The sequence below is a fragment of the Propithecus coquereli genome, unplaced genomic scaffold (assembly GCF_000956105.1).
Source record: "Propithecus coquereli isolate 6110/MARCELLA unplaced genomic scaffold, Pcoq_1.0 Scaffold165, whole genome shotgun sequence".
Lineage (NCBI taxonomy): Eukaryota > Metazoa > Chordata > Mammalia > Primates > Indriidae > Propithecus > Propithecus coquereli.
The window spans coordinates 4,537,150-4,562,814 of NW_012141080.1; the positions used below are offsets into that span (position 1 = coordinate 4,537,150).

The following is a 25,665-nucleotide window of genomic DNA, read 5'->3' on the forward strand; positions in this document are numbered from 1 at the left end:
ATTAGATTCTTAGAATGTGTTTCTCCTATTAATTTGTAAGAACTCTTTATATAGCAAAAATATGGGGCCTATATATCATTGCATATATTTGCCATTTTGTTTCTCTTTACTTTTTTTTAGATAACAGATTATTTTAATTTTTATAGAGACTTTTCTTTACGTTCCCCTTTATTGTACACCAACATTTGTTTTTTAGCAACTTGCAACTTTTAGGCTATGATCTCCCATGAGGAGGGGAACAAGATCAGATTGTGGCAGATGATGATAGATCTATGAAAAATTTCTATGAAAAGAACACTGAATTTTTTTAGATGAAAGTATAGATAAGATTTTATTTCCTATATCACATAGGAAATATTACCTGCAAGTCATTGCCATGGAATCTGAACTGTGTGAGGAAACACCACCGTCAATATCCAGCCCCTCATTTTGCAGTTAGAAATCAGCAGCTCAAAGACCTTGTTGGATGATTTGTCTGAAACTGAGACAAAAATACAGATCTTTGAATCTTAATCCAGCTTGCCTGTACAACCCCACCCTGTCTATTTCTCTCTTATTCAATATGTTAGATAAGTTTCTGAAATACTTGTTTTCCCCGCAAAATATTTATTTGATTGGATTTTTTCTTATCACAAAGATACCACATGTTAATGATGGAAAAAATGAAGAAAATACAGATAAACTTAGAAAGAAGACAATTTAAGACACTTTGGGGCCCACCCGCCTCTAGAGACAATAACTCTTAACATTTTTATATATCCTTCATTATCATATTCTCATTCTCTCTCCCCCCCCAATCTGTGTGTGTCTGTATGCAATCATATTTTATATTTTGTTTTATAACATGAGTGTTTTATGCAGGGTCACTAGATTTGTTTGTTATTTTGACGGCTGTATAGTATTTTATCATGTGGATTCTACTTTACTTAATAATTTCCCAATTGTATATTTAGTTTCTACTTTTTGCTTTTATGTTGCAATTCCAAACACTGTGGATAACCTTGAATGTATTTCATTGTTCAGTTCTTATTAGTATATTAGGATAATTTCTGACAAGTACAATTTCTTTATGAGAATTTAAGATTTCAATTCATATGAACAGCTTATTTTATTGTTAATTGTATTATGATCAAATTCGATATTTACAAATAAGAGAACATTGTAACAGACTTGCAATCATCTATCTGCAGGTGCTCGTTTCTGAAATGTGGATTTAATCTGACATCTAAAAGGAATACTGTGTATTTAAACAATATGTGCCTGTCTTCAGACAGAGTATTTCCCCTTTGATATGTTTGCCTGGTGCCTACTAAGTGCTGGGTCCTGTGTCCGACTTTTTTACTGCATGTTTTCTCCTTTATTCCTCATATCTGTTTTAAGGGCTATTTTGATTTACAGACAAAAAGGTGGCAATTGGATGAATTAGGAAGCATGGACCTAATCAGGTTGTAGAACCTGAGTTCCAACTAGGATGACCAGCTTGTTCCGGTTTGTCTGGCACTGTCCTGGTTTTTCGCGCTGAAGGTCCTGTGTCCTAGTAAAGCTCTCGTTCCGCAGCAATGCAGGACAGTTGCCCTCTCAAAACAATGGAACCTTCTAGGGTATTCCATTTGTAAATGATTGGAATCTTGAAGACAAGGAAGGAATTGTTTATACCTGAGGGAACATGGGTTATCCTTGGTTTTATAGTGTTTATGTGCACATAATGTTAAATATTTTATTTTTCAGGTCTCTTCATGTGCTCGTGTGCAATGCAGCAGCTTTTGCTCTCCCTTGGAGCCTGACAAAAGATGGCCTGGAGACCACCTTCCAGGTGAATCACCTGGGGCATTTCTACCTCGTCCAGCTCCTGCAGGATGTTTTGTGCCGCTCAGCCCCTGCCCGTGTCATTGTGGTCTCCTCGGAGTCCCATAGGTGGGTTAGCATTTGATGCTTTTTCACTCATCCCCTTTCTCGTGCCAGCTAACATTTCCGCAAGGCTCTCTTTCTGAAAATGATTTTGATTAGTCCTACTAGGAGAAGTGTGGGTGCACCCAACCTACCTTGCTTTTTCCAGTCTGCCTTCAGTTTTTCCGGTCTTTTTTGTGTGTCTGTGTGATTGTGGGGGATTGTTTGGGGGAGACTGTCTATAGCAATGTAGATTGTTTTTACAACTATACTTCGAGCTCCTCATTGATTTAGCTTGGAGATGGAATAATAATTGATTAAATCTGAATGGCGTGACCTTTATTGATTTGTAATTCAACAACTTCAACATCTTACCAAGAAGAATGTGCAGTTATTCTAGCAGGAGAAACAATGCAATTAAAGACTGCGAGATGAAATCCAATTGTTTTATAATGAGAAATTAGGGAATTCAATGCAGACATTAACTGTGTAATTGTAGAAAGGGAAGTACTGTAGTTAGAGCATATTAGAAATCTGGCCATGCCTCTTTTGGTTAAAATTTCAATTAAAACATCAGATGGCACTTCTTTTCTATTACCATTAGGAGAATATTCAATTGACTAAAAAGACATTTGAAAATTTCATCGTATTTTCAGCATATTTGTTTCTGGAGTTGGGTAAACAACTATTTGTCTAAAGAGAAGTACTCGGAAAAGACAAAGGACTTGCTGGGTGAGGGTAGATTTAATACTTGTTGGGGAGATTTCTCTGTCGAATTTTCTTGGGGTGGGAGCTGCGGGGGTAGGGGGAAGAGCTTTCATTCTTAGCAGAGTAGCTGGAAAAAAACTAATGTACTAGGGCCTATTTTTTTCTCCTCCTTCTCCATCTTAAGTCCTGAAATGTTTTAGTGACCCAGAATGAAGCTTATTTTTTTAATCATACTTCCATAAAATGTAACCCCTGGGACTTGGAAGAGAGAGACCAGCCAAGGGTTAGCTTGAACCCTTTATCACTCCCAAACACAGGGGCTTATGGTATAAGTGACACACTGCAGATAGATTTACTTTTACCGTTTTAAATTTATGATGGCTGAAATGAAAGGAAAATGCCAGTAATAATCCTCCCCCGTGTTAAAAGACATGAAACATCTCGTAATTAGGTGGTAACAAAATCTGGACAGCCTTATCTTTGCAAATCACACCAGGTTTGAGAAAGAGAGTGGAGTGGCCCTGGAAAGGAGCGAGGGAGGCTACCGCGGGGGCAGGCGGGAGAGAGAGCTCCGGAAATAAATCTGCCAGCCCCAATCGTTTACCAGATGTGGAGGGCACCGCGGGATATGTTTAAATGAGCTGGTATTTAATGGGAGATTATGTCGAATTGTCAGCTGCTCACTTTCCTTTGTAAATCTGTATCTCAAATGGTATTTCGTGCGATGTCTTTGTTCTCTCCTTAACTACAATGTAATTCATGGTAACCTTGGAGATCTTGAAACTTAATTTCATTAAAAAGATGAATTTGGGAGGAAGGGCCTTGGTGTCCTGAATTAGATCCATTTCAGTCTAGAGGCAGGGCCTTCCTGAAGTGTGTTGTCAGGCCCACTCCTGTGTGATGACAGGTTTTCTGCTTTCCTGTTATTCTTTGCACATTATTAAAAGATATTTTTACAAAATGCAGATTTCCCCCAAACTGGCTTGTGCATTACGCTTGTGCCGCACCCCTTGGTAGCTGAGAGCGAGCATGGATACTTGGTGCAGGCAGCCCACGAAAGCACTTGCTCAGAACCCAGAGCCCTAAACCATGTTGTAAAATGCAAGTGTTGATATCTAATTACCTTCATAAACCTTGGCGGAATCTCGTCGTTGGAGTCAAGACCCCCTGTTAGGGGAAAAATAAAGTCCTATGTTTGCAGAAAATATTATACTAGACTGCCCCAAGGCAAAATATTTATTAGCCTTCCTGTGTCTTCACTGTGTTTTAGTTACTTATCTGGAGTCTGAGCAAGCGAATTGAGTTTCTGCATACCTAAAATACATCATATTGAAATGAGAACTTGACTTCCTTGCTGTGAAAAAATTTCAGATAACAATTAAAATAGAATGAAAAGCGCAGAGCGCTGGCTGAACAACCCTAAATGGCTGCAGCTGCGTTGAGTGCCAAATTGCTACACACACACACAATTTCTGATGCAAATTCAGTTCTATTCTTTGAACATGCTAGCTTTTGTCTGTATAGAATCTAGCCTAATTATTTTAGTTGGGGAATTAAAAAAATCCTCAGTTTAAAAAAAAGAACAGAGCGGTATATATAGAAATATGTGATAGGGGGGTCCCCTCCAAAAGCAAATGCTAATGTCCGCAGAGCAAATGTTAATATTTTAATGTACTAGGAAGGGAGAATTCTATTAAGATATTATTGTTTGGCTTTGTAAATTTCTCAACTTGAAAATAGAGTAGGCAGCATTTGAAAAGTTGTTTTCCTGCCTCTTGAGCTGAGAGGTGAACATGCTCATTTTTCAGGAGGCCTGCCTTGGGTCACAGGGACCAGCAGCTTGTCTACCCTTCCCACTTCCTGGAGGGCTGTCAGGGCAAGCTGATCAGACCTTAAAAATGGGTTTTCTGCCTAGGAGGATGTGGGGAAGAAAATCAGGAGTCAGCTTTATAGGGGAGGGCTGTTTGCAGAGGATGCACCTGACATTTAGAACTGATGCTTCTCCATCTTGAAACTATCAACCTTGTTCCATCTAATTTCTCATTATGACGTGTGTGTGTGTGTGTGTGTGTGTGTGTGTGTGTGTGTGTGTGCGCGCGCCTTTTTTCTAGATTAGGGACTAGGAAGGAATGACTTCTTTTCTCGAAGTTTAATCTGCCCACTCTTCCCCAGTAATGAAATACCTCTGCGTCATCCTTAAAACCCAAAACGTGGAGCTCTAATTCTAAATAGTAGAAAGTCGCTGGGCACAGTGGCCTGTGCCTGTAGACCCAGCTACTCAGAGCCTGAGGCAGGAGGAGCCCTGGAGCTCAGGAGTTCAAGACCAGCCTGATCAACAGAGCAAGCCCTTGTCTCTAAAAACAACAGCAGCAACAACAACAACAAAACAAACAAAAAACCTTAAACATTAGAAAGCGCTACATATAAATATTAATGAAGAACAAAGAGTTGAACCTACTGGTGAATTTTGCCTTTCAAGCAAGACTCGAAACGAGGCTTTTTGTAATAAGGGGAACTTGGCCTTTGGTTTGGAATTTCAAACCCGTGATCAAACTTCAGTTCTCTGATCCTGTATTTAGTCCCTATTGTGTGTCAGGCCCTGTACTAGGCAACATGCAAGAGTCTTACAGTCTTTCTACACATTCACAGTCTAGTGTTGGAACCAGGTGACAAAATGACTTTCAATCTGGTGTGGTGACAACAGACAAAACACAAAGATGGCACTGCTAGTTTTGTTACTGATCTTGGAAGGGTGGCAGTATCTTCGAATACTAGGAATGATGGCATGGACTGGGTCCTAGAGAGTAGATACTTAATTTCTATGGAAACATGTATTCAATCTGGTTCGCATGGCTTCTTTCACGCTCTCCTCCACTGACACCCGAGAAATCCTTGTGACATCTAGCTATGGGGGAGTTAGTTAGGGACAGATTCCTGGAAGAAGTGGTCCCTGGGTTGGGTTGGGCTGAACAAATGTGCCAAGAGGGGTTTCTAGCAGTAGTTAATGAAAGAAGAGTGGAAAGCGGGAGTGAAGGGTGTTATATTTATTCCATACCTTTGACATATTGTCTAAATCCCTGATGCTCCTTTCTACCCTAAGTAGGTAGAGTTGCCAAGGCATGTCTCACAGCTTGAATCCTTCGGTTCTTAACTCAGAAGCTCCTTTTTGTGACAACTATTCTGTAGCACCTTATTACTATGTTGAAATAAAGTTCTGAAATAATAGAACTTTCCTGTAGAAATATATTTTTAATTCAATACGATAGCTTGACTGTAATGTAAAGAAAAAAATAAATGTAAAACAAAGTAGCACGTGTTTCAACATGTAAATGCTTGGGCAGGACCACAGGAAAGATAATCAGATTTGTGTGCCTGTGCATAAATCACCTCCAGTGTGACGATAACACGTGCAAACTGTTAACAGGTGTGTGATATTGCAGACTCCAGTAGCACCGACATTGAGTCAACCCTCACCCTCCCAAAAAACCCACAAAATCTCAAAGTGCATTCATTCCTCATTTACGGAGCTGTCGCATTACACTCCTGGAAATTCAGTGGATGTTAAAACTGTACATAGATTTAAAAAGCACAGTTAGGCTCTAGGCTCAGATAATTACACACATGCTTTTCATCTGCGCTAGTGTCCAGTGAGGCAATCTTGTTGAGCAAGATTCTGCCTGCATTGCAGGGCACTTGCCATCCCTGGTCCCCACCAGCAATCATGATGGCAACCAGAAAAAGGTCCCCATAAATCTTCAAATTTCCTGCTAAGTTTCACTGCCTTCAACTATCAAGCTTGGAAGTAGGGCTCTTGCTGTGGTCTGGGGACTCGGAGACAGGCAGTCAACAATTAGTCTCAAGGTCTCATTGCTATACCCTTGATGACGGCTCTGGCCACCGGCTTTGTTGATGACTTCAGAGCAGCAATGTCATTTAACACTAGAAATTGGATGTCACTGACTGAGTCCTGGAGAAGGGATATTTAATTTCTATTAAAATGTGAATTTCATCTGCCCTTATGATACTTTTCTTCGTTTTAGCCTAACCTGAACTGCTAATATTAAGGAACAATAGGATTATTCCATAATTTTCATTTTACCCTTTGCTTTTTGATATCCATAGCCATTTTCTAGAGTATTCTCATTGTGCCTCCTCATTGCCCAGTGCCCACAATTAATTGAATGAAGCAAAATATGAGGTGTCCTTTAACAAAGATGAGACCGTCTAGAAAATTCCTTTTGTTTGTGATGAACCATTCTTTTAAGGGCAGTCACTACTTTGTTGTTATTTAAGAGAGAGAGAGAAGGGAAGAGAGAGAGAAACAAACAGCTGGTGTTTAACGACTCCGTCAGACCCAATTATAAAACATCAACTAGTTACTTTGATTTGTGTGCGTCCATGCCATGGGTATACTTAAAAACATTAGACTGTGCCAGAACTCATTTTGGCTTTGTTTACATTTATCTTTTAAACGTATAAGACTATTGATGGCCCCTCACCAAGGTTATAACCCCTTTATAATCATTAATTTTTAATCTGCAAAAGAGTCTTGGAGGCAGCAAGACTCATCTATATTTACTTGGATGCTCAAATGAAAACATACAGGACTCAAGCATTGGCCATCATAATCCGGGAAAGCCCTGTCAAAGGTTAGGAATGTGGTATCTTTCTGTTTCCAAAAGCGGCAGCCCTTTATTTAAGATGCTTTTCCATTTAATTTAATTATCTTTGAACTTCCTGTTGAAGGTTTTGAAAAATATATGTTAGGAGCAGGGAAAGTTTAGCATGTTAAGGCTGCTACACTTAAGAGTGTGGGCATTTACTACAAGTCTTATCTTTGGATCCAATTGGTTGATATTGTTAAATCACCTTTGTCGATTTTTAAGGGAGACTTTGTCTTAAGATATGTGTGATTGAGTTTTCAGTAGTCTCTACATAGTTTCCTTGGATTTCTAATAAAAATAAAAAGCTATATGGCAGGTCAGAGCTCAGTTGCTTCACGTCACATTTCCTATTTTTTAGATTTACAGATATTAACGATTCCTCAGGAAAATTGGACTTTGGTCGCCTTTCTCCATCAAAAAATGACTATTGGGCCATGCTGGCTTACAACAGGTCCAAACTCTGCAACGTCCTCTTCTCCAATGAGCTGCACCGTCGCCTCTCCCCACGCGGGGTCACGTCCAACGCAGTGCATCCTGGAAATATGATGTACTCCTCCATTCATCGCAACTGGTGGGTGTACACGCTGCTGTTTACCTTGGCCAGGCCTTTCACCAAGTCCATGGTAAGTGAACGGCTTCTGTCTTCTAGCACCATAAACACCGTTAGTGCGCCTCTCAGGATGGGTCCTGGAGAAACCCAGACACCCTTCTCCACCCTCTGGTCTCTCGAAAGGATGAGTCTGGTCCTAAGGGCAACATTGTCAGGCCCATTAAAGCCATCAGAAAGAGCTCTTGAACCCATTTCCGTGGGCTTTAGATTAAATTTGTTTCTCTAAAGGCGTCTCGGAGGGCTGGATAGAAGATGTGGTTTTCCAATCGTGTGTTTAATATGGCTGAAATTCTTGATGGAAATGATTTGTTTTTGTTTGATGTGATTTTCTTGTTTTTTGATTCAGAAACTTTGGAAATCTGTTTTGTTGAGTGCAGCACTTGAAACCTGTTTTGCGTTAGTAGGTGAAAAACATATTAATAGATTCGTGACCGTTGAATTATCGGCAGATGTGATTCCTTTGTTTTCATTGAGAACCTGTGTCTGATGTTCTAATTTCTTCTTTAGTGGGTGTAAACCTCTGCCAGAAAATCCTTCAATGGCTATAAGTGTGCTTTATTCTTCACTTCCCCTAACACAAATCCTTTTGGATGAAGCACACTACTGTGCTTAGGTTTAGTGTTCATAAAGGTGGATATGAAGTTTTTGCATTTTTGATGGTCATTTGTCAACCATATTGAGAGACATCTTCCACGAAACATTTAGTAGGAAGTAATTTGAATGAAGTATGTATATCTTACACAATGTATTTGGTAGATTGCTTTTCTAAAAGTACAGGCCTTCAAAAATGTTTTTGTAATAATGGACACCAGTATTCCAGTTACCCAAGCGTAACATCTACTCCACAGAGATTACCCTTTCTCCAAATGCATTTTGGCCTTTAGAAGTAATCAGAAGTCAGACCATCAGCCTCCAACTGATCTCATAGCCTCTGATTGCCGTCTGCCACCTTCTCTTGCACGCGTTCCCACCTACCATCCTCAACGTTCATGTTGTGGATGACTCTTAAAACGCCATCAAAAATCTCTTGAACTGCTTAGGAGAAAATAAGTGCATATTTTATTTTAATCACTCAAGTGGTTTTTATGCAAAATAAACAGACGCAGTCAGAGAGCTGAACACTTCAGATCAGAGGAGTTGGAGTGAAACGATCTATGTAGAGTGGTTTTCCATGTCGCAGGGTGGAGTCGACATCTAGAAAGCAAACGAGTGACCCCTCTGCAGGTGGGTAACAGGTTTCTGAAATTTCCCCATCACTTCACTCTCAATGATTGCATAAGAGTAGGCTCTCCACAGGGTGACTTTGACCCTACTTATGCCTCAGATTCTGTTAGGTCCATCAGTTTATATGAAAAGGAGTTATATGGGTCTGAACTGGGCTCTAGTGCCATTGAAACGATGAATTGTTCAAATTTAGGATGAGGAAGAGGAGAGAGGTGCATTCTTTCCTGTTTTCTGCTGACCTGGTGCCTTCAGGACCAACAAGGCCAATCATCAAACATACTTTGTAATCTTTGGGTCTTGAATCTTCTCACTTGTATTTCTTCATTAGTGGGAGCTAAGGAACTCACTTGTATGATACCAGAAAGTTTTGTTTTCTTCTTTTTCCGGAATGTCCCTAATCAGGAAACTGTGATGGGAAAGACTTGGAGGTGGATCTCTGACTGCACAGAATCTGATGGAAGGGGATGTAACCTTCTCACCATCTAAATGGATGAGGACTTGTTGACAGAAAATAGTAGAAACTGTTATTCTGTCACCTGATTCCAGGGCTCAGGGACTCTGGACAAGAGCAGATGGGAGAAGATGGGAAATGCATAAAATAAGTAAAATAAATATGGGATAAATATTTTTGTGTGTTGAGGAAGAGTCGATTATTGTCTGATATCTAATGTAAACTGTGCTTAGTTAGCAAAATCGGGCTGGATCATTGGCTCATTGGACGTAACGGGAGACATTCTGAAAAGTGCCAGCAAATGGAGTGGGGCAGGCAACTGTGTCCCGATATCATGGTGTTGCTGTTTGTGGGGGCGAATGTGGTCAGGGCTCAAGCCAAGTGGAAAACCAGAGTGTGGAGTGAAAAACTGAGGCAGAAGCATGCCATGAAGATGAGGAAGCACCATGAGTTAGGGGATAGTGGCCGCTCAGTGAGCACCATACCTGGAGCTCGTGCCAGCAATAGCAGAGGCCTGGCCTCGGTTCTGATTGCTCCCCCTTCCCCGGCCAGTGTGGAGAGGCCCCCACCCTTCTCACCTGTGCCCCTGTCGGCAGAGCTCAGAGACTACTTGCAAATAGGCCTCAATGACTATAGCAAAGCAAGGGCTGGAATAGAGAAAAACGCTCTCTGGGAGAAGCCTTGGGAAATAGATTAAACAAAGACTGGTTTTTAAGGTCTCAGGTGGCCCACAAATGGACTTTTTTTTAGATAAGCATATAGATTAGGAAGACTATAGGATATGTAGCTTAGTTGATATTCTTATTAAAATCCTAAGAACATCTTTATTAATATATTTAGGTGTTTCGTGGTATGTTTTTAGCCATTGGGGTTCCATATAACTCTTTTTACAAAGAGGTGGAGTGGGGACTCTCAACTTACTTGTCAGATTCACAGCCAGTCACTTCCCTTTCATTAGCATGTAGGACTCTGTATATTTAGGAGAAGAGTCAGCATGAGTGTAGACCTGGGGCTGGTCAATTTCACTAGTAGGATAGATTGGACTGATTGGAAAAGTCACCCTCTGTGCTGCCTTCTGTAGGTATCTTGGCTTTGCTTCCATCATGATAAGGCATTTGTTTCTTGGACAGAGGGTGCTCTTCTGACATTTTAATGCAAACACCTTTTTGGACGTACACCATGAGGTTACATCCCCATTTCCCCTCCATGTAAAGGTTGGGTTTCCAAGTGCTGATGAAGAAGCTTAGCCCCGATGCCATCTCCCATCCCCATATGGCTGGTGCTGTGCTGTGTTTGTGCTCCGTAGCTCCATCTGCATTTCACCTTGGAGAAAGCGTTTTCCTTTTGACATGCATGTTGCTGGAGTATACATGCCATTGCTTGAGGTCAAGGGAACAAGAAATACATACCAGCCTTGTGCTCAGAAGCCCTGCCTTCGTTTCCCCACTGCAGCTGGCTCCCTTAAGTATTTAACAGCAGTATGCTAATATCAACGTCCCTTTTTTATTTGCTGTGACTTGCTGTGACTATGGTGATTTTAGTTACAGTAATTAGGTCACCCTTCATGGAGTCAGGCTATTTTAAGTGCCTCTTTAAGGAATATTGTTGCAGATCAGTAATTTTACAATTGGATGTTCTTGTGCAACTTTATTAAATGTAATCTGTCTTTTAAATGTTGCCCTTTTACAGTTATACATTTCTAATTGTTGCTGTAAATGCATTATCACTTTGAAATTAATTAATTTTTCCATTTTGGCCGCCTGCAGTATAATAATCACTAATGAGAAACTCATAGGATCAATTCTCAGCACAGCGACCCCTACTGGTAAAGCCATGTCTCTGCCACCCTGTTCCTCTTACAGATCCAGAGGACTGGACAAGTGTATTGAGGGGCCTGAAGGAGAAACGTTTGTCTCCCCTCCCTCCAATTTATGATAAAATAAAAATAATAGGTAAAAATGGAAATGGGTTTATTTTTAAATGTTCAAGAGAAGATGCAAGATTCTTCAAATAGTTATTTCCAAAACATCTTCAAGGAAACTAAAGTCTGTTGAGTGCTTTCTAATAATGAAGTCACATCATGTGCACATCATATGTTTACTCTCCTGTCTCTCTAGCTTTATTTTATGCAATTAAGTTACCCTAAAATTATATTTTGCACATGCATGAATATGCATTGCGGGTTAGTATATATAATATATTTACATAACATATACATTTTGCTCTATGGATTTTAATTCACAAAACCAGGCACCGTACTATCTGGTGACATAAGAAATGTTCAAGAGTAATTTTGGCTGTTTGCAATCGTTGCTGTATGTGATGACTTTAGGATTCTACCACAATCCAAAGAAAGATGCAAATTGGCAGTTCAGGCCAGATACCGGGATGCTTCACATATCACCGTTTGTGTTTTCATTAACTTATCACAGCAGTTCTGCAGTCTCAGAACTACGATCTTTATTGGACAGTTGAAAAGCACAGAGAGCTCACCCAGCTTGTTTAAGAAAATGGTATTCCAGCCTTCACAACCTTCTTTAGCTTCTCCCAGGGACATTTACTTTGTCAAATGCAGCCTCGTGCCCCTGCCATATATATCTAGTTGTGCAGTTATGTTGCCTTCTTAAAATGTTTGACAGCACCTTCATGAAATTAGCCCCCTGCCTTCCCCCCCGCCCCCCACAGAAGCTTTCAGTTCTGGTAAACAACTTCTTCGCCAGAGTTCCTAGGTCCAAGCCAGTCCTTTGTGGATCAGTATGTAAATTTGAAGCTGAGCACAGTCACGTGCCTCTTGGGGTGTTTTGTGCAACCAAATATTTGTGTTGGCAGGTAACAGTAGAAAGAATATCATGTGTTAGGGTAGCAAGAGCTTAGCAGATGTTTTAGGGAACTGCATTTTCAAATCATTTTACATTAAAAAATGGCTCGAGTTTATAGAACTTCTGAAACGATTGGATTACGTTTCCTGTGACCGTGCAAAGCCAGTCATTGTGCTGAGTTTTAACAGATGTGCAGCTCCCCTGCTAATGGATGGGCCTGCAACGCTGGTTCTGTTGCAAAGTTATAAATTACAACTAGCAAAAGCACAAGATGTCATTCTTCTAACCTTCATGAAAGCCAAACGGGGTAATTCTGCCCTTGAATAACCTGCTGCAGGGTGATTTATAGTTGTACAATTTAAAACATAATGAAGGAGATAATAGATGTTGATTTGTTCTTTAAATTAGTATTTTAGAAAAATACTTCTCCCCCTTTCTCCCTTTAAATACCTGCAGCTGACTACACTGTGGGTCCCATCAAGGATAAAACCCCCCGTCGGAATCTTTACCGGTGCATTGGCATATCACACACAAGGCACAGGGAGTAGAAAGCAGGGACTTCTTTCTTTTTGGAGAAGAAAATACTATTTTCAAAGCGGAAATTTCAGCATATTTTTTACTAATCTAAACATTAGTTTAGAGACTCCCAAATGAGGGTTGAGTTTTCTGGCTGCCTTGCTCTTGCCAGTCCACGTACGTTAGGAAATCAGACTCTTAGGACCCTTCTGTGGCTGCGCCGCACTCAAGCTTTCCGGCAGTGGCCCCCACAGAAGGACCTGCTGGCTGGGCGCCTCTTCTTCCCGCTGAGGCCGCCTTCCCACTGAGGCCGCCTTCCCGCAGCCTCAAACATTCTTCTTACTGTCCAGGGTTATCACTAGCATTGGTTTTATTAGCCGTCTCTCAGTTCTGTCCAGAGCTTTAAAGTTAACAGTGTTTGCTTAGTCCAGAAGCCAATGGATATAGCAGGTTGGAAAAGAGCGAAGGGTTTGGAATCACTAGGCCTGTATTCACATTCAGCCTCCCCTTTCCCCGACCACACACTTTTTAGTTGTATAATTTTGAAATGGTTTGGCCTTTCTAAGACTTATTTTCCATACTGATTCAGATACTTTGGGCCATGGGTTAATAATTCCCTCTTAAAGATGGTTGGAATTATAGAGGTTTTTCACATATATTGAGAGGAGCCGAGGCAGCCAGGGGTGAGTTTGGCTACTAGATGGGCAGCTCCTTTGTGATGCTCTTGGCTTTCCCCTCATGCTTACAGGATGGCTGCAGCAGCACCTACCATTGCGTCCTACATGAAAGATCTGAAGGTAGGATGGGAAGGGTGAAGCTCTTTCTTTCACCACCTCCCTCTTTTATCAAAAAGGAAAACATTCTGTCTCAGAACTGTCCTCCTGAGTCAACTTCCCCTCAAATCCTCAATCCCAGGATTGAGTCACCTATTAATATCCTAGGTATAAGGGGACTAGGAAAGTGCAATAACTGGCATTTGGAGTCTCAAGGGTGGGAGGCAAGTTCTGATGGCAAGGAAAAGATGGGGTAATGGCTTTGAGCAGGCACCATTGAACAGGTGTCCACGTGGTTTTCTCATGTGTCAAATGGGAATGCAATCTACTTTTTAGGGTGGTTGTGAGAGCAAGCGCAAATTAGGCAGAAGTCACCTGCCTTATCTGGTCCCCATCCACTTGGCCAGCCTTACCTGAAGCCACTTCTAGCCCCATGTTCCTTTCTTCCTCAGGGTTTGGACACATATTGTTCTTCAGTCTAGAACACTCTTCCCCTCCTCGTAGTTACTTTCAGTGCTCAGTGCAAACATCACACCTCAAGGAAGCGTTTTTGATGTCTCAGATTAGATCAAGGTCTCCATCACGTTCTCTCATATGAGCCAGCGCAATTTGATTCTAGCAGCTCTCCACAGATGTGTGCTGAGTGAGTGCATGAAAGGCCCTCCGAATTTCTCCTTTGTAGCTTTTAGCATGACTGTAATTTAAAAAGATAATTTCTGCAGTTTCTTATTTAATGTCTGTCTCCCCCTCTCTTGAAAATGGTGTTTTTGCCTCTCCATTACTGTCTTCCTTATCCATACAGTAAATGCTCAGTAAACATTTGTAAATGGATAGTTGCAAGATGCGCAGGTGCTTAATAGATGGCAGTCCTTAATCCCTTCTTTGTCATATGCCTCTCTGGGGTGGGCATGGGTTGCAGTCCAGAATGTGTAAATAAAGAAATGATAAGGCTAAGGGCCACCCGGACCACACAGCGAGGACCCAAGGCCTCCCAGGTTCCGGATCAAGTGCTATGTAAGGGGTCTACCCAGAGGCACCTGTATGGAGGGAACATACGTAAGGAGAGAGCTGCAAGGCGCAGGAGAGCAAGGGTGAGCTTTAGAGCTAGACAGCTCTCGGGTCAAACCCCAGCTTCATCCCATCCTAACTCCTAGACAAGTTTCATAACTTGATTAAGATTCACGTGTAAAATTGGGATGTTATACCCATCTCATGGGCTCGTGTTGAGAATTAAAGGACATCATGAACTCTAGCATTTGGGATGTGCTAGATGCTCAATAAATGTTGATTGGTATTATTATTATTGGCTTATGGTGAGAATTAAAGATCGTGAGTGTTCGTTTAAAACATGCTTGAGACTCAATAAACTTTTATTATTATCATTATCACTATTATTTTTCGCAGCTTTATTGAAGTATAATTGACAAAAAAATTATATATATTTATGGTGTCCAATGTGATGTTTTGATATACATATGCATTGTGAAATGATTAAAATAACAAAGCTAATTAACATGTCCATCACCTCACATAGGTATCTGTTTCCACGTGTGTGGTGAGAACTTTATGATCTACTCTCTTAACAATGTTCAAGTATATAGTACATGACTGTTAACTGTATTCACCGTGCCGTACGATAGATCTCCGGAACTTATGCATCCTGTCCAACTGAAACTTTGGATCCTTTGACCAACATCTCCCCACGCACTGCCCCTGGCAGCTGCCATTCCGCTCCCTTCTTCTGTGAGTTCAGCTGATTTAGATTCGACACACAAGTGAGATCAGAAGTATCTGTCTTTCTGCGCCTGGCTTATCTCGCAAGCCAAGGGTTGCCTCTCTTCCCGTTGTTTATAGATGCCTGTTCTGCTAACGATGGCTCTGGGTCTGTCACAGAAGGTCTCATTCTCCCTGGGAACACTGAGCATTAAAACCCCATATGGACAAGCCTCGGGAACCACTGAGGCAAGTCGCACAACGGTGAGCAGGACTCCGTGGGCTTCCTCGGGCAGATTTTAACCCCTCCGGGCTGCCTGTTTTACCAGCATCAACAGCACACCTTAGCTTGGAGCTAAGATTGGCCACGTTCTTGTTAAAAACAAAGAGAAGGAAAACATACCCGCCTTTGTGCGGCTGTGACACCTCATCACTGTATTTTTTCTGCCTTGCTTTATAGTGTTTTCGGTCTGGCTCAGCTTTTGTTCCTGAATGAGCACCCGAGAGGGGAAAAAGTGACTATCTGGCCTTAATATGTGTGACAAATTACTTAATGAACACTTAACCAAGATTTGAAATTCCCCTATTTTATCTTCCCCGTTTCCTTTTCTTCTGTGTACCCATTGGCATTGTGGTAATGCACTGCCTCTTTATAACTTTCTCTCTAGCTCTTTGATTGCTTTTTTTTTTTTTTTAAAAGTTTGCGGTGCCTTCTTTGATCCTCCTCTCTTTCAGTTTCCTTTTCTCCAATTTCATACTTCTTTCCAGTGATTTTTGGCTGCAACGCAGTTTAGATATTAGAGGCCAGCGTGATTAAACCAATGCCAGGAGTTTGTGTTGCCCCATGACGATGTTTCTGGAATGTTTCTTCTATGAACATTGATTTTTGTATAACTCACTGGACATGTTGATTTTTCCCCGTGAGGTGTAAGGTAATGTTTTCCTAGCAAAAACAAAGAGGGCTCAAACCTGGTGCTCTGAATTCTTCAGAAACTGAAGACCTCCCCCGCCACCCCCGCCCGCCTTTCTTATTAACTAAGATAAATGAATACTTTGAAAATCTGCTGGGAACATGTCCCCACCTTACATGAGAGCCAACTAAGTGCCAGGCTACGTTTTCATGGGTTCACTTCTTTATAGCTCATCTCATCTAATGTAATTTTAGAGTTTGCTCTAATTAAACAACTGTGCATCTCTGAGCAAGTCACTTTCTCTCTCTGGGCTTCAGTTTTCTATCTGTCAAATGAGCCAGTTAACCAAGATTAATTGCCCCATGGGTTTCTAGAACAGTTTAATTTAGAAGGAAATAAAAAAGGGAGACTACTTAGGAGGCTGAGGTGGGAGAATCGCTTGAGGCCAGGAGTTCGAGACCAGCCTGGGCAACATAGTGAAACTTTGTCTCTAAAAATACAGAAAACATTAGCCAGGTGTGGTGACTCATGCCTGGAGTCCCAGCTACTCAGGAAGCTGAAGCAGTAAGATTGGGAGGATTGCTTGAGCCCAGGAGTTGAAGGCTGCAGTGAGCTGTGATCACACCACTGTTTAGGGAACAGGCTGAGACCCCATCTCTTAGAAGAGGGGAGACTAACACAGTCCCACAGACTTTTTATTCCACCAACAACTTTGGCTGAAAAACAAACCTAAGAGAATGGGTGTTTTAATGCCAAAAATTGTAGGCAGGCCACAATGGTGGGACAAAGAGCAGTCATTTCAATTGAATATATCCAACTTCAGGGGAAACTCATTACCATCGCTGTCTTTATTGTTGTTGGAAATGGTGGGCTCATACTTGGGGGAGACTGCCCTAGAACAACACCCCAGGGGGGCCACTTCGGCTCTGTAATTCTTTGCATATTTTGGATCCCAGGTTGCAAACCTACAGTAAAACTAAGTGCATCTCAGTTAATTGAGTAGTCGGCTAGGTGAGCTCGTCTGTAAAATGCAGACCTTTGTAGACACACACCCACAGTGCAGTGAAGGGAAACAAAATGATACGGGGTTGAATCAGGTATATGTGACCTAGCATGAGATTGTTTTTTTTCTTGCAAGCAATAATTTCAGCCAGTGCCCTTTATAAAAATGACACCCTCATCTACCTCCAGAAAGGATTTGGGACATTAGTGAGTAAAGAGGGGAAATGTCCTGGAAGCCCAGCTCTTACCTGAATAAATTCACGTGTGGGCCATGAGCAGCTTGGCACAAGGTCTTTTTGATGTGCGTACATTCATTCATTCAGCAGGTGTTATGAGCATCTATCATCTGCCAGGCCCTCTGCTAGGGACAGAATGCTGAACAAGGTCCCCGTCCTCAGGGCGACCTGTGTTGGGGGAGATAGACTAGACGAGAAGCATAGAAATGAAGGAAGGAGCCTCTAAGACTTCAGGCTGGGAAATACCTTTAATTAATCTGAGTAATTGTTTTCACCAATTTTATCTTCACAAAAGTAAATAAGATGATCACCTTCAGTTAGAACACAAAACAAATAAGGAAGCAGCTTTACTAATGTTTTTTTTCTTTTTTAGAGACAGGCTCTTGCTCTGTTGCCCAGGCTGGAGTGCAGCGGTACAATCATAACTCACTACAGCTTTGAACTCCTGGACTCAGGCAATCTTCTGGCCTCGGCCTCTCAAAGTATTGGGGTTATAGGCGTGAGCCACTGCCGCCAGCCCTACTAATGTTTTCGATAAGCGTACCCTTTGCTTTGCTTGGGAAAATAGGCTGGGTAATTTGGCCAAAATAATTGAATGGGCAGCTATTCCTATGTGGACTGATAACTGGGCTTGTTTTGCTTCTTTGGGATTGGCAGAGGCTGACAGCAAAATAGATAATGCTGATAGTATTGACAGCTTTTTCCTCCTTTGTTGTGATGAGAAGGTATTCGTAGGGATCATGCATGAAACTAGTTAGGAAAGTATCATTTTAAGGGAAAATGATCAAATAGGTCATTGAGACTGTGTACTTGGAGAGTCTTTTGTAATCTATAAAGCACTTTGTGAATATTAGAGAGGATGTGTGGAAAGAGTATGGGCTTTTGAGTGAGGAGATCATGGATTCAAATGCTAAATTTTGCCACTCGCCCTTGCCTTCTTCCTGCGCTTGGTCAACTTCCCACAGGCTCTGCCCTTTGCCTGCCTTGGCTGCAACATCAGAAGCTGCCGGCCCCAGGCAGTTACTGTGAGGACAGAAGGCAGGAAGGCCTGCAAAGCACTTGGAAGAATTTCTGCCACATCATAGGAACTCAGTCAGGAAGTGTTTTCGTGATGATTTCACTACTGCTATTACCATTATCGATATTATAATTATTATTATAATTGTTCATTGTTGCCTTATCAAAATTATATATTATGTATTTTTCACATTATTTGGTGATCATTGATTATAATGCCAGGTTTACACTTAATTTTAGATGTATTATGCTATGCCTTGTGCATTTCGTTGCTATACTGGAAGATCATGATGGGAAGATGTCTCATCTGTTCTTCTTTGTGCTCTACCCAGTGCAGTTCCTTGCAGAAAATAAGTTCTTTAGAAATGTCTGAATTATTTCTTGTTTTTTGAAACAAATAGCCTGAGTATTTATAAAAATCTGGCCCCGTTCACGTTTGTTATGTAGTCTTGGAGGGGGACATTGGTGGATAGATTTTCCAAAATTGCAAAGGCAACTGGAACTTAACTGTGTACATTTACTCCAATTCCAATGATAGTGCCAACATTTTAATACTATGATAATGAATTATTTCTTGAGCATTTGGTATAAATTAGTAAATCTCTGTGAAGCAACATATTTCATCATCACAATGATTGTGGGAGTTCAAGAAAATTGTTTTCCTCCTTTTACAGACAAGGAAACTGAAGTTTAGAAGTGCTGAGTAAACTGTCTTAGATCACTTAGCTAGTAAGTGGTGGAGATAGAATCAAATCCATATTTATCAGGGGTGAAAGTGTATTTGTAATTAATTCCAACTGCACATATGCGCATGTGTGCATATCTACATGTCTCCTGTTATGTTCTCTTGTTCCAAAAAGTAATTGATAACAAATCAGAAATTACTGAGAGGCCAAAGGAAGCAAAAAAGTGAACATTTACTTGAGAAAGAAAAAAAAATTCAAGGTTTCATTTCGTGAACCGCTACAGCTGTTGCTGGGTAGTCGGAGGGAGGGCCTGGAGAAGGCAAACTTTGTTCTAAGCTATTAGCAGCCTGGGGAAGCGGCAGAAACTATTAGAAGTACTAGTACAATGGCCCTGCTCCTTACCTGCCCTCATTCCAGGCTTCGAGATACTGGCCTGTGAGTACATAGTCACCTTGGCTCATTCTGGTGAAGTTAACAAAGGGACCACAATAATTCATAAGGGGCACATTAAGCAAAATAGAAAGAGAGAAATTAATGACTCTATGTATAGGTTATCTGTCGCTGCATAACACATTACCCCAAAATTTGGTGGCGTGAAATAATACGTATTTATTATTTCACAGTTTCTGTGCATTAGAAACCCAGGCATAGCTTAACTGGGCCAACTGCTTTAGGGTCTTGCAGGCTACCATGGAGGCGTCATCTGGGCCCAAGTCATCTCAAGGCTCTACTGGGGAGGTATCTGCTCCCAAGCCACGTGGTTGTTGGTGGGACTTAGTTCTTACAGCCCAGCAGATTGAGGACTTTGTTTGCTCGCCATGTCGGGCTCTCCAGCATGGCAGCTGCCTTGACCGCAGCGCATAAGCCAACGAGGAAATAGAATCCACTAGTAAGACGAAAGTCACAGTCCTGTATAACCTAGCCACAGAGGTGACATCTCGTGCTTTTGCCATATTCTTTTTGTTAGAAGCGAGTCACTGGATCTGATCCACGTTTAAGGGGAGAGGGTTTCGCAGTGGCATGAGTACTGGGAGGCAGGGATCCTTGGGAGCTGCCAGCCACACTCCGCGAGTTGGGTTTTGTTTTGTACTGCGGTGCCTTTTGGTGGCACTGCTAGGTGGTGGCAGATTTACTCGTAGGCCTGGATGATTTTTCTTGGCCTGAAGCCCTGGTGTGCTTTATTGATAATTTTGTCTTCCCGTTTGCATCCTTTCTTCATCCTTCTCATCTTCCCTCTTCCTGGGCTGAGAGAGGTACCGAATGCACCCATTTTAAAAAATGTCTATTTATGCATTTCTGTCTCATGATGGGAGATAAGATTTAGTTCCTTTAATAAAAAAGCTTATGAGAAGAATAAAGAAACGTGTGGATGATGTTTCTTAAAGTCAAGTATTTGTTTTCATGCTTTCATTGCTGCTTTAGTAGAGGGGACCCATGTTAGTTGATAGCCCAAATTTTCTTTTTAAAAAACATGTGTTGCCGAATTTAGATTTGATTTTCCAAGACTGGCCAGAAACCCTGAACATTCTTTAAGCCATAAAGCTAGGTGAGGCTGGCCAATCATTTCAAAGCCCCTGTAGAAGATTCAAACTACGTATAATCTCTAGGATTTGTTGTCATTGTTATTGTTTTTTTTTAGGCTTTTTTTTTTTTAAATACGGAGCTAAAAAAGAAAAAAAAATCTTTTATTTTGGCATTGTTAGATAATATGGTTGAGGTTGATTTTGAATGCTAAAGTTTGGTTTTCATGTCATAAAGCCACACCCCTGTTAAAATATATCATAAATAAAGTATCGTATTTAGTAATATTCACATTTCCCCTGTGAAATATCCAACTCTTTTACCAAGCTGGGGTTTTTTGCTTCTTCACATACCACCTTGTATAGAATCTGAACCACTTTAAACATTTCATCCTTGAGTTTCATATGATGGGGTCTCTTTAATCATTTACATTTTGAAAAAAGAAAGTGAAATATTCTTTAAGAAGCCAAAGTAATCCAGGAGAATGTATGGTGTTTGTTCAGCTGGAGATCTTATTTATTTGAAGTACTGAGAGAAATCTCTTCTGACTGCTCAAAAAAGGAAAGAATAAACAGTAAGAGTGTCCAAGTAATCTGAGCTAGAAAGTTCCTTCTTTCAGAGAAAAGTTATAAAAAGTATATTTGCTAGATCCAAAAAAAATACTGTATATCAACTACTGAGACCTGCATAATGTTTTCTTAGTATTCTCACTCTTTAAAAGAAAGAAAAAAAAAAACCTGTAAAATCTGAGAACTTAAAATTTTTTCTATATTTTAATATTTCTAGGCAGGTGAATGCAGTAAGTCTTTTTCTTCTTCTTGGAACATAATATCTCTTGTTGGCTTTTGTGTGTGCTGTGCGTGTCATTTGTAACGATGAAAGTCCAAGTAAGCAAATGAACGTGTCCGAAAACTCAACATTAACCCTGACCAGATTTCCTACAAGAAAGACATTAAGAAGATGTTTAAAAGAGAAAAAACACTACAACATATTTCAAAAGAATTAGGTTCTGGAGTATGCCCAATCATGAAAATAATGCAGTTTTGTTCTCCTTTTTGTTCTTTCTATGCCAAATATTAGGAAGGAGCTGTCATATTTCTTGTGCATGAATAGGGGAATATATAGGGTTCCTTTATCTTTGTCCTGGAGGGGTCTTTCCTGTGCTGCAGTTTGCTCTGCCCTTAAACTTAAGCTTGTGTATTGCATCTTCCAGTGTCACTTTATTTCAGCGTCAGGCTAAAGGCTCTATGGGTGGGGTTCATATTTGAACCCAGAGGGAGGCCTTTTTTATCCAAAGCCAAAATTTGAAAAGAAATTAGAAATTAAACTCACCTTTGCCAAGTCTTCCTGCCCGTTGACATGTGACCCTGTGATTGTGGGTAAGTCACACTACCTCTCTGGGCTTTGGATTTTCTTTTTTGCTGTATAGTAAGGAAAATAGTTCCTACATCTTTGAGTTGTTTGGGGGGCTGAAGCACAGCTCAAACCTATGGCGCACAGTAGATACTCAACAAATGCTAGTTTTCTTTATACTCTACCAGTTAATGTGAACTTACCTGAAATCTTACCGATTTCAGGAAATACAGACAGCTAGTGTCAAGGATATTATCTGTTACTTGACCCCAAAACATATGGAGCTATGATACTGCAGGTAAGAAATACCCTCTAACTCTGAATTCCAAGGAAAACCCCTGAGGAACTGCCATAATTCCTTCCATTTGATGATGAAATTATAGCATAACATATTGTTAGGTGCATAGTCCAACATTTTCCTTTTTCGAGCCATGTTAACATTATGGTTAGCACATCAACTTCCTTCTGTTTCTGGTGACTCTAATACATTATATTCACCTTGTTCTCTGCATGCCCTTTCTTTTAAGTCATGTTACATCCCTTTTTTGGAAGCAGGTCAAATTTGAATTAACAAAGTGATTTAGGTTGAAGTGCAGGCATATCCCACAGAATCTCTTAATACCAGGCCAAAAGTAACTTTATCTTGATCCGTGCTTTCAGACATATTCCTGTATTGTCCATGTTCAACAAAAGAGATTATGTAACACTCTTTGAAAAATGGATATTTTAAAACCATCATGTCTTCCAAATCTTAGAAAGCTCTTTTTCAATTTTCTTTTCTTCATATGATTCACCTACTAGTTATTGATTATTCTCAGTCAGTATGCCAACTGCCCAGATGGTAAATCTTTTAATTGGATATGTATGTGTTTGCGCGCGTGTGTGTGTATGTGTGCATGTAACACAATTCTAAAAGGACTTAATACATATATTTATTTCTTTTTTGTTTTTTTTTCCATTTCTGTACTATTCCCTTTTCCCTATGCCCACTATTGTTTTCCAGTGAGCTATTTATATCTTAAATATATCTTTTTGAAAAAATTGTTTATTTCTTATTCAGTTCATTTAAGATGTCTTATAAAGACAACAGGAGCTAGCAATGGTAATGCAAATGGAAGCTTGTAGACAGTAAGTACTAAATAAACGGGTTTGCTTTTTTTAAGTTATATCATTCAGATAGGCATGTGCACTTAGAAAATCTGTTTAGGCTAGGGAGAGTTAAAGCCAGCTACGTCAGCACTGGCATTTTGATTCTGAGAATTTTTTTTTTTTTTTACTCAATGTTTATGAATAAAACATTTTAATCAGAGCTATATCAACACTGATCAGTTTTTTTCATGGAAGTGTAATACTGGGTGAATTCCATTAAGTCAATTAAATACTTTGATCCCATTTTTAAACAGTACAAAGATAGTTAAGCTCTTTTTAAAAAATATTATTGAAATCCTTTTCACTAAATCCAAGTTTTTTCATATGTATCTTATAGTTGAGATTTCATTCATCTGTTTTCTGTACACATGAAATTTTATAGCTCTTTCCATTGCGAGTTTTCTTTTGTGTTAATATTTTCCACCAAGTCCACACTTTTAGATTGAACAAATCTACATTTTGCCCGGTGCGATTTTTGTTGTTATCAACTTTTGGGGATGGTTCTTTCAAACAGAAATATGTTACTAATTTGATAAAAGAATCAAATCGAAATTAATGCAAAAAATCATGATAATCAAAATTTCAGAATTTAAATGAAGACAAAATCAGTATTCTAGCAAAGACTCAAGTATTGAACATGGATTTGTAGTGATCCATGCCTTGAGGAGGTGAATATAAAAAAAAGCCACCAAGGACCTTGGTGAGGATTTTGGATTTTGGATCTTATATTAAAGTAATGATGTTGACAATAATAACAATGATGATGATATTTTTAAAAACTAACATTTACTGAGAAGTTGCTATATGTCAGGATCTGCGCTATGTACCTTATCTATTTCTTACGTTGATTCTTTGTGAGTGGTATTCTTTGTTGTTATCAAGGAAGCTTGGAAGGAATAAATAACTCTCCAAGGCCATATAACTAGAGGCAGTGGAGTGGGATTCAAGCTCTTTCCAATTAACTGAAGTGCCCAAGCTCTAAATGCCTACCACCCACAGCCTCAGCTAGCTCCACATTGTACCTGGGCTTCAGAGAGGCCATTTTTTTTATGGCAGCAAGAAAATGAGTTGAGACCAGGAAGACATTTTTAGCATGGAGACCAACAGAGTCTGGAAGAGTTGGCCATTTAGAAATGTTGTGAGTCTGTATAAAGACAGTGTTGGGAAGCAAGAAAAAATAATAAATAATACCCCTGATGTCACAGAAGTAGAAATAGAAACAAACCTTTGATGTGTGAACTGGATATGGGAGATAAATGGGTAAGAATACATATGGGATATATAAATTTGTGGATGAATTTGTCTATGTGCACATATATGCATGTTTGCATAAACAAATCAGAATATTTGATATTTAAGTTTTAGTTAATGCTTAACAAAATATTTTCCTGCCTTTTTTTTTCCTTAAGCAGTAGCGTTACTTTCTTGCCCTAGGGACATCTGATGGAGCTAATATAGAACAGTATTTTAACATAATTTCCAGTATTTTTTCTTTTGTTAGTACCTAGTTTATCTTTGTAAATAATTACTAAAATTGTGAATCTACAGTGTCTCTGAAACATCTTGATGTATCTTTTTGTTGATGACACTTAACTAATGATGTCAGACAGATTCTAAGAAGAGAATATGTAGAATATCCACGTGTCACTTCCATAGTATGTATAAAAATTATCATGCCCATTCATTATTTAAATAGCTGTGGCCTTTTAGTGAATACTAACATTCACAAACCATGTTAACATGATTTAAAATATATAATGAAATTTGCAATGCCATCTAATGACAAAACTATCAAATTAGCACATATGGCGTTGACTGATCACCTTTGTAAAGTGTTACTTGCATTGTTTGAAGAGGGAAGATGCACATCCCTGTGGGCTGGCAGCATTTCTGCAAGCACTGCCTTAAATGATGCTAGTGGAAGGACGGTTTATTTGATGTTGAAATGTCATACAGTATGTGCCCACTCTACGATTTTAATCTGCTGTGCACTTAAGGGAGTTGGCATATGTTCAGACCAAATGGTACCATTATATCTGATTGTGTGTGGTCTGCACCCTTTTTTGTTTGTTTTGTTACTGTTGTCCTCATCACCAGAACTTTCAGGGGCCTTCCTGGGATCTCAGATAATGGCTCTTCTGGAACAGGATTATCCAGGGATAGAAAAGCTCCCCTACAAATATGCCATTTCACTACCTTGAATAAAACAGCAAAAAACTTTGTCATTCAGTCCAGATTTGCTACTTGTTTTCATGGTTCTTTCAGAGTAATGACTAATTACAAGTCTTGGGTACAGAGCTTCACTAAGCAAGCAAAGGTGAATTCCACCAAAGTTGGTGGGTGGAAATATAAGAACTCTTTTCTTGATTAATGTTTTTTTTTTTTATTCACAAAGTTTTATTCCCGAATGCCAAGCATTATTTTG

At 40.0% G+C, this 25,665-nt stretch overlaps 1 protein-coding gene across 1 annotated transcript in view; it reads left to right on the plus strand.

Moving 5' to 3' along the window:
• Window positions 1-25,665, plus strand: part of WWOX (WW domain containing oxidoreductase) — a 969,168-nt gene that overhangs the window by 279,009 nt on the left and 664,494 nt on the right. The window contains exons 7-8 of the mRNA XM_012641578.1: window positions 1,729-1,914; window positions 7,618-7,882. Of these exons, the coding sequence (XP_012497032.1) occupies window positions 1,729-1,914; window positions 7,618-7,882 (451 nt within the window). The remainder of the gene's footprint in view (window positions 1-1,728; window positions 1,915-7,617; window positions 7,883-25,665) is intronic.